We start from the raw sequence: 12,133 nt of genomic DNA on the forward strand, positions 1-12,133 counted from the left end.
AAGACTAATTCTTTGATGATGCTATTACGATGCTTTGATCATGCTATTTCATAAGCCCAGAAAACACAAGTAATACCAAATGTGCCGAAGGGTAAAACTCTTCACAAATAGGACTGCCTGCCACCAAGCCCACATCTTAGAACTGTATAATATAAGCAAACTCTCATCACACAGACCCTGCAAAGGCAGAACCTACTTCAGAAGAGAAGAGAAAGTCTATCCACTGGCAACTAACTCCATGTCCCTCTGCTTAGGCTCACAAGTCACATCTACTTCATTTTTCTAGGATATGGGTTTTCCCTTGGCAGCAAAACAGATGTTTATTGAAATGCATCCTGGGATAAAGCCTTGGACTGTTCACTGACATATGAAAAAAGTAACACTTTATCCAATATATCAGTACTGAGATGACAACAAAAAACATATACACATACACAAGTAGACACAGTCGAATACAGATTCACACACACACACACACACACACACACACACACACACACCATGTCCAAAACTTAACACACATTTAAATGTAGATAAGGAGAGAATTTAATTATCTTAAAGGAAAAACTAGAATTCACTCTTCATTTGTTAAGATACAGATACATTTCCTGTAGACACAAACACAATTAGTTTGGAAGCTCTGGTAGTACCTCTGCTTGTAGTTTGCTGGGACTCCTTTTGTTAGCAGAGACCGGATACACAAAAAATGTAGATTGAAACCAAGGTTACTTGAGGATGCAGCTGCTACACTGGAATTTTTCTTTCATCAAAATGCACCAGAGAGTCTTTATAAAGACAAGCTCGATCTCCTCTATGAGCAGGCAATTTCACAAGAGAGTAAATTTACAAATATACACAACTCTACACTCAGTCTTTATCCCTTAGCCCCTGAACCTTTATCAATATATGCTTTATAAAACTACCTAATTCAGCAATGTGTCCAGTACAACCTGTTTATAGATAAATCTTAAAAGTGTAGTATTTATATCTCCAAATTTCTTGTTTCCATTTTTACTAAACTGTAATTGAACTCACAGCTGGATAAGAACTTTGCTTCTATAATGGACAAAGAGTACTCCCCAAACAAAGCCCAGTACAAAAAGGAACAGAAAATATAATGAAGACAGGATCACAAGTCAGTGTCAAAGGAATGGATTATTCAAAACACAAAATTGAGAAAAATGAGTGTTAGTAGTAAGGAAGCAATCAAATTAGGGCCTCAACTAAACTATATATCAAATAAATTCTAGGTTGACTAAAGCAAGGGTTGGCAAACTTTCTATAAAGGATCAGCTAATAAATATTTTAAGCCAGAAAGTACATATTATAGACTTCTGTCACATCTATTCAGTTCTACCACTAAGAAAGAAGATACAGACATAAAAAAATGGCCTGAAAAAAAAAATGCCAACTAAACATCATTCATAAAACCAGTTGGCAAGAAGGACCCTTGGATGCAAGAGCCAAATATAATAGTAAATAAATAAATAATCAAGCAAACAAATTCCAAAGAAAACACTGGTGAATATCTGATCTGAGATAGGCAAGAATTTCTAACCATAAAAGTAATGGAAGAAATCACAGAGGAAAAGACTATTATGCTCATCACTTACATTTAAACTTGTTAGTAAAGTAAGTACTATAACTGTTAGTGTTAGTTGCTCAGTTGTGTCCAACTCTTTGCAACCCCATGGGCTCCTCTGTTCATGGAATTCTCCAGGCAAGAATACTGGAGAGGGTAGCTACTCCCTTTTCCAGGGGATATTCCCAACCCAGGGATCGAATCCAGGTGTCCCACATTGCAGGCAGATTCTTTACCATCTGAGCCATCAAAATTAAAAGCAAATGACAAAATAGAGAAATACTTAAATATGACAAAAGATATAAGTTTGAAAATTATCCTTTGACTCTCAAATTGGCAAAATGATGCTGGCAATCATCAGCTATATAAAACAAGACTAATATTCACTGGGTAGATCAGCTGGTACAGAATACACCTACAATGCAGGAGACCCTGGTTCAACTCCTGGGTCAGGAATATCCCCTGGAAAAGGAATGGGCTACCCACTCGAGTATTCTTGGGCTTCCCTGGTGGCTTAGGCAGTAAAGTATCCGCCTGCAATGTGGGAGACCTGGGTTCGATCCCTGGGTTAGGAAGATCCCTTGGAGGAGGGCATGACAATCCACTCCAATATTCTTGCCTGGAGAATCCCATAGACAGAGGAGCCTTGCGGGCTACAGTCCATGGAGTCACAAAGAATCAGACATGACTGAGCAACTAAGCACCGACAGCGCAGCACAGGAATGTAACGTGGATCAATCATCAAGCAATAAAACAATATGCACTAAACAGCCTTTAAAAAATTCATTCCTGCCTTAACAAGTTCATGTTTATGAATCTAACCTATAAAAATAATTATAGATCTATAAAAATAAGTTTGGGTAAAGATGTCCTCTGTAAACATAGTCTATAACAACCTAAATGCCTAACAAAAGAAAAGCATTAAAATAAATTTGGTATATACATTACAGTGGAATATTAAGCACATATTAAATAGTGTGTTAGCAGAACACTATGGGCATAAGAAAATGGCCATAAAAACGATAAGAGAAAAGGGCATCAGGATTATTTATAGGATATTACACTATTTTTGATATCTGTATAAGCACAGAAAGGTATCAGAAAACATGCACTACATGTTGGAAGTGAAAGTGTTCACTGCTCAGTCCTGTCCGGCTCTTTGCAACCCCATGGACTGTAGCCCACCAGACTCCTCTGTCCATAGAACTTTCCAGACAAGAATACTGGAGTGGATAGCCATTCTCTTCTGCAAGGAATCTACCCCCACCTAGGGATCGAGTCTTCTGCATTGCAGGTGGCTTCTTTACTGTCTGAGCCACCAGGGAAGCCCGCACTACATGTTAAACAGTAATTATTTCCGAGTGGTGGGATTATGGCTGATTTTGTTTTCCTTTTTGTATTTCCCTGTAGTCTCTAAATTTTCTAAAATAATTATGTAGTCTAAACATGAAAGACAATCAACATTACTTCTAAAAAGGAAAAAAGTTGTTGCTTCTCACCATTTCTGTGGGAGAAACATAAATCAGCTACTCTGAATATCTAAAAAGCGAGACTTGAGCAAAGCAATAATGGCCTTTACTCATCTGTTTCTATTCAGTATTTCTGCTGCTCTTTCCTCTTTAATGTCTATGAAACAGTTTCCGACTCCAAAAGGTTGAAGACCTCCCAGAACAAACACATTCCGGCCTCCACAATGGAACATTTCAGAATTCTCCAGGGAGATTTAGCACTAGTGGTCATGCTTCCAGAAGCCGAGACAAAATTAGTACTAATTTGAACCCTGGTGTGAATCTTACTGCCTAAGCACACAGCAATCTAAGTTGATATTATTCTGTTGAGCAGATAACTCCATCAACGTCTTAATAAAAAGCAATTATGAAGGCAAACTGCTTGAAGTCAAAAGGGGAGAAAACAAATTTTCTTGTCTTCAATTTTTTAAAAAAATCTCAAAACAGTTATTTCTGGAGGACAGTCTGGTTATAGATATAAAAACCGCTTAAATAGTTTTTATAGATATAAAAACTTTGACACAGCTATTCCAAGTCTAGAAGTCTGTGCTAAGAAAATAACAAGAGTTTAAATTACATACGGAAAGATGTTTATCACAGCATTTACAATTGGAAAAAATGGGATACTGGGTAATGTGTTAAATAAAATGTCACTTCCAGATGTCTGTGTGAAATTTGTGAATACAGGAAAGCAATACTTTACAAAATGCTACCAATTGGTTGGTACCAAGAAAAAAAAAAAAGTAAAAATTTAGGCCTAAGTCTGACTTAGAGCCTAATTTAGTCCATTTTTTAAAAATATAGAACACTCGACGAGCAGTTTCACGTGTTAGAACTCCAAGCATTCATTCTCAAGGTCATGGATGTTTGTCCTTAAATCAATGTGTGGTAGAATAAACCAATAACAATATCATGAACAAACAAACAAACAAAACGTCACCTCCTCCAATGTGAATGTTTTTTGTGTCCCCTCAAAATTCCCCATGTGACACTGTCTGGAGGGGAAGCCTTTGGGGGTGGAACCCTCAAGAAGGGGACTGGGGCTCTTTACAGAACAGGCTCCAGAGAGCTCGCTCACCGCCTCCTCCATGAGAAGTTACTGTAAGAAGACGGCCATCTGCGAGCCAAGAAGCAGGACCTCGCCAGGTATTAAATCTGTAGATGCCTCGATCTTGGGTTTCCCAACCACCTACAGGAAATAAATGGTAGGGGACTTCCCTGGTGGTCCAGTGGTTGGGACTCTGCTTCCAACACAGGGGGCTGGTTCGGATCCTGGTCAGGGAACCAGATCCCACATGCCACAACTAAGAGTTTGTATCCTGCAACTGGAAGATTCCACGTGCCATAACAAAGACTGAAAACCCTATATGTCGCAACTAAGACCCAGTGCAGCCAAATAAATATGAAAAAAAAGAAGGAAAGAAAGAAATGGTAGTTGTTTACAAGCCACTGTGTCTATGTTATACCATTAATAGCAGCCCGAAATGGCTCATCCACACAATGAAATGACACCATTAAGAATGAGAAATAAACGTGTACTCGGTGATACAGAAAGACATTCGTGAATCTCTTCAAGCAAGTAACAAGACTATATAACAAAATACCATGTATACTATTATGTATTACTTGGGTTGCCAGAATAAAATATCACTGACTGAGTGGCTTAAACAACAGAAATTTACTTTCTCACAGTTCTAGAGCTTGAGGTTCAAGGTTAGGGTGCCAGCATGGTCATTTGGTGCCTGGTAAGGACCCTCATTCTGGCTTGCAGACAACTGCATTCTTGCTGTGTGCTCACATGCAGAAAGAGATTTTTCACTCTTCTTAGAAAGCCACAGTCCTATTGGATTAGGGCCCCACCCTTATGATCCCCTTTAACGTAATTATATCCTAAAGACCCTATCTCCAGATGTAGTCACATTGTCGTTCTGGGCTTCAACATACAAACTGAAGATGGGGGGAAGACAACAGAATTAAGTCCACAGCAACCCAGTATATAATTTTTATGAATAAGACTATACATGGATGAAATTCTAGACGTGTTAGTCACTCAGTCATGTTCGACTCTTTGTGACCCCATGGGTAATAGCCCCAAAGGCTTCTCTGTCCATGGAATTCTCCAGGCAAGAATACTGGAGTGGGTTGCCATTTTCTTCACCAGGGGATCTTCCCAACCCAAGATCGAACCCAGGAGGTCTCCTGCATTGCAGGCAGATTCTTTACCATCTGAGCCACCAGGGAAACCTAGAAGGTTTGCCTCAAAACGTTTCTATCAGCGGTTACCTTCGTGCAGCAAACACCACAGGCTTGGTTTCCACAATGAATGTTAATCTCCTGCTTATGATTTAATAAATATTGAAAAGATGGTCAATTTTTAAAAAGCACTGCAGAAAGGGACAATATAAACTCTCTCATGCTAGCTTGTGCTGGCTGCACTCACAGCATCAACAGAGCAATGTAATCCCAGGACGCAGCAAATGGATCTAGGAATCAGAGCAGACTGTTCCTTGAAAACATCAGCCGAGTTTACTGCTCTGGTCGAAACAGGCAACAAAATCCACATGGCATCATCAGGAAGGATATGAGAAATAAAACGGAAAACACAAAGCCATGGTCCCATGATCAGACTAAGAACCAAAGGAGTGTTCCAGCAAGCAACCAAGCAGATTTCTGCTTTCTTACACCTCAAGACAGTTATCACAGTTCAAGAAACAGTTATGACTTCAAGAAACAATAAAGATCCAGCCTTTACCTTCCCCATGGCCTCAAGCTGACTGGTATTATTATCATCCCACTCTCCAGTAAGCCGGTCATTATAGACCACAACCTCCCCCTTACCCTCCTGCCAGCCCACCTATCCCCACAGCCTCGCAGCCCCACAGACACACACAAGCAGGGCTACAGGCTCATGTGATCATATCGCCTTCAGCTCTGTTCTCTTTGCACGGTGCACAGAGAATAAACCAAAGGAATTTCATAACCAGTGGGTGTTTCACATGAGGAAGGACTGTTTCGCCTGGAGAGACTGAAGTGGTCTCTGTATAAAATTCTATACAGCAGTAAAGGTTGAGAACATGCTGAAGACATGTAGCAAATCTTGCAATAGGAGGATCATGAAATACTCCAAAGCCTTAAGGAGGCAAGAAAAAAAGATCAACTATCCATTTACAATGGGTAAGATTATTGCTCTGTTATCCCAACATGTCATGAAAGAAACTGAGGATGAGTTTGTCTTCTCCCCTTGCAACTTGCAGTAATGTGCTCTCTATGAAGGGCTGACAGAATCCTAGCTGCTATCAAGGTTAGAACTGAGTGGCTTCTCCCACATCAGTTACATTACGCAAAACGAGAACATGCTACAGAATAATCCCACAGTTCCTCAATTTTTCCATGACAGATACATCAAGAAAGGAAGAATCTACCACCAGCGATGAGGAAAATAGGTCAAGTCCTGGTCAACAGGACTGGGTCCATCACAAACCTTCACAGATGAGGAAAAATTGGGATTAACAAGTGTTTTCTCTCAGCTCAAGCTGCCCCTCCTCATGGAAGGTGCCTGGGCAATGGGTGGGGCCTCCTCCCCCTGTGGAGACCAGAGAGCTTCCTCCCTATGTCTATACATCTAGCACCCGGCACAAAGCAGCACTCAAGGGTGTTCCTTTTTTACTTTAATTTACTTCTTTCTTTATTTGGCTGTGCCAGGTCTTAGTTGCAGCATGGCAAGATCTAGTTCCCAGGCCCCCTGAATTGGGAGCACAGGGTCCCAGTCAACAGACCAGCAGGGAAGTCCCCTCAAGGGTTTCCTGAATGACCTGGAGAGCCCATTAATTAGAAAAGATAAAATGTTAGGAAAATTCTGTACTCATGAATGAAATCTACCCTAACTTAATCCTGCCCCTCCACCGTGGTTTAGAATTACCGATCAAAATCAATCGGGGAACCTCAAGGGGTACACTTGAAGTTCAGTCAGTCCACAACTGCCAGAGAAGCCCTTTTCCCCAGGTACCACCCACCATGGGGCTGATTCATGTCTTTTGGACATAAAAGGAAAAAAAGAGCTTCCTGCACAAGATCACACAGCTGAAGCCTGACAAAGCTAACGTCCGCACTCGAGACATCCGATTTTTAGTCAACTTTACTAATCTTAAAAAAATCACCTGGGTAATTTTTAGGTAACAGACAAAGATGTAACGTGCAGCGTAAGTGTTAACTGAATGATATAAAAACGGCTTAATTCTGATTTAGCCTTTGGCCCAACAACAACAAAAAAGCAGGCAACTTATGTTAAAATAAAAAGTAAAAAAAAAAAAAAAAAGCAAGCTTAACAAAACGAGATTTTTATGGAATTAACATTAAAAAAAAAAGACATCTGTATCTCCTCACATCTAGAAAAGCACTAAAATCCTTCATGGTGATGACTGTTCCTCATGACTAGCCAAAGCTTCATGAGACTGGTCGAAACCTTCTGAGACTGGTCGAAACCTTCTGGAAAAATATGTGCCTGATTGCATGTACTCCCTCCCCCTTCACCAAAATCACATATATACTGATCTCCCCACCTTGCCTCTTTTCACAGTGATTTGAGGTGCTGTCTCTCAGGCTGCAGTTCTCATTTGGCCCCAAATGAAACTTAACCCACACAAAAAAAGACATCTGATCTTGCTTCAGAGCCAACCTGCAGGTTGTTCTTCAACAAAGTTCTCTACTAGCTTATTAATTCATGCTCTGCTTTGTTTCAAAGGGATGTAAAGTGATTTACATAAGCGAGAAGAAGGTTAAAGGTATTTTAATAAGCAGATGAGGAAAAGCAGGCAGTGATAAAACAGTAGTACAAGAAAAAAAAGAAGCAAAGTTTAAAGGAAATATAAAACAAATCATTTTGAAAGAGCCCATATATCTGTTAGAATAAGTTTATGTGTGTGAAACTAAGCTTTCTTTTAATAGTTGACTGAAGAGGTGGCTGAAGTCAGTTACATGAATCATAATGAATCATAATGTATATAAAACAAATACAATTCAATTAGCACTTATGCTACACAAAGTAGCTTCTCAGGAAAAGCACCATCATTCAGAGCACAAAGAGAAGAAATTTCTTCCAGGGCTCTTCATAAAAGGAACACTAAAAAATAGAAATAATTATAATTGCCAACAATTAGCAATAACTTACATGAAGACACTGTCCTAAGAACTTCAAATATAGTCATTCATTTAAAAACCTTATGCGGTAAGTATTGTTATTATCCGCATCTAATGGATAAGGAAACTGAGGAACAGAGAGGTTAAGTAAATTGCCCAAAGTCACACAGCCAGCAGGTTGTGGATTTGGGATTCTTAGCCACTACACTATGGTGACTCTTCACCATTCTGAAAGCAAATGAGCACACCCTCATGGTAGACATCACTTTCATAAGGATGTTTCTCATACCCTTCACTGGGGGCAAGAGAAAAACACAAAGCTTAGTTCAGAAGCAGCAATTTCTTTGAGACCAGAATGAGCCAGTCCACCCCGGTGAATTCTGACAGACAGATAACTAGGGTATTTTAGAGTCTCTAGAAGAATGGTGGCCTCATGAACATTATTTTTCCTCCATAAGGTTTGTTATGTATTGAGTGGCCAGGGAAGGGGTTATACTCTGAGGAGCAGTGAGGGACAGCTCTGATGTGCTGACAGTTAAGGTGCAGCCACAAGCCACAGTCACTACGTCAGCTGAAAGAAGGATATCACTCTCCCAACCAAGGCTGAGGAGCCTGACAAAGACCTACAAAGGATCAGTCTACTTTGTATGGAGCAGGCCCAAGGAAGGGCCACTGGGCAAGGCTCCCTTAATCAACAGCTTGGCTGGATCAAACCAAAGGATGAGAAGGTCCTCAGATGCCCATGCCATGGAACAGGTCTCAACAGAACCAGTCTGGACAATACCCAAAGACAGCATCCTCAACTGTCGCTGAAGGATCATGGCAAACCCCTGGGATGGCCAGCTTAGCACCATGCAACTTCTTAGGGTAACTCCAAGACAAAAATGTTTTGGAAAAATTAAAAAAAAAAAAGCCTGGTTTCAGAAGATCTTCTCAACAGCTTCTCCAAGTTCGAGTTCAGGACTATAAAACCACTTCCTCAGAATTCACTCATTAGCTGAGCACTTACTAGGAGCCAGGCATTGTTCTGGCTGTTGAAGGCAGAAGCGGTGAGTAAAACAGACAAAAACCCCTGTCATCATAAATCTTATTCCTGTGTAAGTACCATAAGTAACACTTAGCAATAATTACTATTACTATACTTATGCTATTAGTCTCACCTAACTCTATGTCAGGGGTATGGCAGGGACTCAGAGAAGAGTGTGCAGGTGGTGTGGCACAGTTACACCAGGGGTCAAGGAAGCCTCGCTGCCATGGAGACCTCTGAGCAGAGCCCTCCAGGAGGCTGGCGGGGACCAGGTAAACACCCAGGTAGAGATCCCAGGAGAAAAGGTCGGAGAGAGAGGAGTGAGGAGAAAGGTGAGGAAACGCAGTGACAAGGAGGAAGCAGGGCCAGGGGGCAGGCTGGGGATGGACCCAGAAGTCATCTTAAGGACGCTGTATCTGACTTTGAGCAGAAGGATGGTCTGCCTCCCCTTCCCAAAAGACCACTGTCAGTCATGTAGAGAAGACTCCAAGGGGTCAAGGATAGAGAGAGGCTGGGAGGCCAGTTTGGAGTGAGAGGGTGCACCCTTCCACCCACACAGCACCTCGGCCACAGGCACACGTGGTCTCGTCAACTTTCCAGGTCTGCTGGTGCAGGCGAGGGTGGCAGCTGAGGGCATCTGACCTGAGGCACAGGACCAGGGCTTCACACCCAGTCCTAGAGTCCCAACAAAGCCCCGGGGCAGGTTAGTATTCCCTCATGCAATAAATGATAATGAAAAACAAGCAGGGTCTCTCACAGGCAGGTTAACCAAGCCCCAAGTCGGTGTGGCCTGTGGGAGCAGGAAAGAGGCTGGTGGTGTGGGAGAGGTGCTGGCACCATGGCCAGGCAGCCCAAGGGCTGCCAGAATGAGGGACTACACCAATGGGACAGACACTCTAACGGGCCAGTCCTCCTAAGCTGTGATGCCAGTCATTCTCAAAAGCATATCCCAAAGTACTTTAGAGTTTAAAATATTTAATAGTTAAGACAGCACCACTTAAACTGCATGCCCACACGTAACACTCACTGCCTTCCAAAACGCATCTGAGGCTCATCCAAGGCTCTCCTTCCCTTTCCTCCCAGGGATTCTGAGAGCTAACATCACTTAAACCTCTCTCTAAGATGCATCCTCTCTTGGGGCTCCTGCAAGGCCAGGCCGACCTGGTTTGATCCTGGGGGTGGGGGAGGGGTCGGGGTGGGGATGCATGTGGCACACCAACCTCTGGGTCTCAGATGAAGCCCCATGACCAGGAAGGTTTCGGGGTTTCCGCATGCCCTGCTCTGGCCATACTGGGCTCTGCTGGCCATCCCCCTACACAAAAAACGCCCACATGTATTATCCCCCACTTGTTTGGACAAGAACTGCCATAAGAACAGAAGGAAAAATGGCAAGGCATTCCGAGGGAGGAGACCAACACGGAGCTTTCTCATGAGCCTGGTATTTGTGAGAAGGCCGTGGAGAGGCACACCCATCTGTGACTTGACACCTCCTCGTGCAATGGGAAGGAAGAACCATCACAGGACTGTTCAACTGAGCTTCCTTTGACTCTCAAGAGCCTTCACTCACAAAATTATAAACGGTCAGATTTAAAATAATAAGCCTGTAAATATCTTTTCACATCCATTACAGTTTTCTTTCATTTCCTTTACATTTCTTCCCTGAATCAAAGGATGAACCACAAGCCATTAGAAAGGAAAATATAGCCAAGTGAAAGGCTAAGAGGTAAAGGGACTGAGTAATTCACCATCACAGGTAGAGGGTTCAATCCCTAAGACCCTAGACACTGGCTTTGCCCACTGTTATTTCTGGCACTATACTGAGAACGTAAGCTTATCAGGCTAACTCAGAAAACTGTTCCGTGACCACATGCCTTACTCCAGCTGCTCTCTCTGCATGTATTTCAGGTCTGATTAACACATGACATTCTCACACATACAAACAGGCACCTCGTAATTTAAAACTGAAGGCTACTCACTAACCAGTGACACACACAAGCTACATATACATAAGCATACTGAAATAAATGAATATATTTGCTTTACAAGTAAAGGCTAGTTTTATTCTAACCCCAACCAACTACTTGTTAATTAAGAGACAGCATTTACCAGACAGGAGGCGATCAATAGTTCTGAGTCTTCTTTTGTCCAATTGTATGCTGTGCATTCAAGGGCATTATTCTCTCCTTGCTGTTTGCACATATAAGCACAGTTTCTCTCAAAAACGGTGCGGATGCCTTTAAACAGAATCACACTAGTAGTGCAACCCATCCCCAAGCTGTGGATGCTCAGGTCTCTAGCAATCTCTACTCCATTTCCACATTATCTTCCTTGGCTCTTCAGAGCAGGCTCCCACTGTACCATCTTCACGACAGGCAGTTGCCGACACCAGAACAGAAGGGAAGCTCTGAGCTGTTGTACTAGATGCCGCTCCTGCCCAGCCGCCTGACAAAAAAAAAAAAAAATTCCGAGCTCCGAGTGTAACACAGGAGGGGTGGTGCAAAAAAACAAGATGACACACCTCGGATGCACCAAAACCTTTAAAGTATTGTATTTTTTCCAATAGACTTCCTCGCTGTTAATACCAAAGGACAAATAAGCAGATGTACATGTGGTTACTGGAAAACTGCCGGCTCCGGTGATTTGCTCGGGATTGTTCTGAATCTCAGAACCTGCCCAAAAATGAAAAAGACGAGCCAGACAGTCACCCTGCTGCAGAGGCTGCCGGAAGGCACAAAGAATGTTCATCTGCTGCAAGAAACCTCGCTCCCAGAATGCTTAGCCTAGCATCTATATTAGCAAACATCTCTTTCCTTGACCTAAATATGCTGTTTGTTTAATCCTGCATCAGCAAGGAACAGAGAAGCAAAAGGGAAAAAAAAA

General features: G+C 42.2%; 1 protein-coding gene across 10 annotated transcripts in view; it reads right to left on the reverse strand.

Moving 5' to 3' along the window:
- DOCK9 (dedicator of cytokinesis 9) overlaps positions 1–12,133 on the reverse strand; it is a 355,717-nt gene that overhangs the window by 276,971 nt on the left and 66,613 nt on the right. For 2 of the 10 annotated variants that reach the window (XM_081548915.1, XM_081548908.1), the window contains exon 1: positions 11,360–11,997. The exons of the other annotated variants lie outside the window; for them this stretch is intronic. In XM_081548915.1, coding sequence (XP_081405041.1) covers positions 11,360–11,521 — 162 coding nt within the window. In that variant the 5' untranslated portion in view covers positions 11,522–11,997. Of the gene's footprint in view, positions 1–11,359; positions 11,998–12,133 lie in introns of those variants that run through there. 10 annotated transcript variants of the gene reach the window in all.

Source organism: Giraffa tippelskirchi, chromosome 12, assembly GCF_054371585.1.
Source record: "Giraffa tippelskirchi isolate mGirTip1 chromosome 12, T2T-mGirTip1v1.2.pri, whole genome shotgun sequence".
Taxonomy (NCBI): domain Eukaryota; kingdom Metazoa; phylum Chordata; class Mammalia; order Artiodactyla; family Giraffidae; genus Giraffa; species Giraffa tippelskirchi.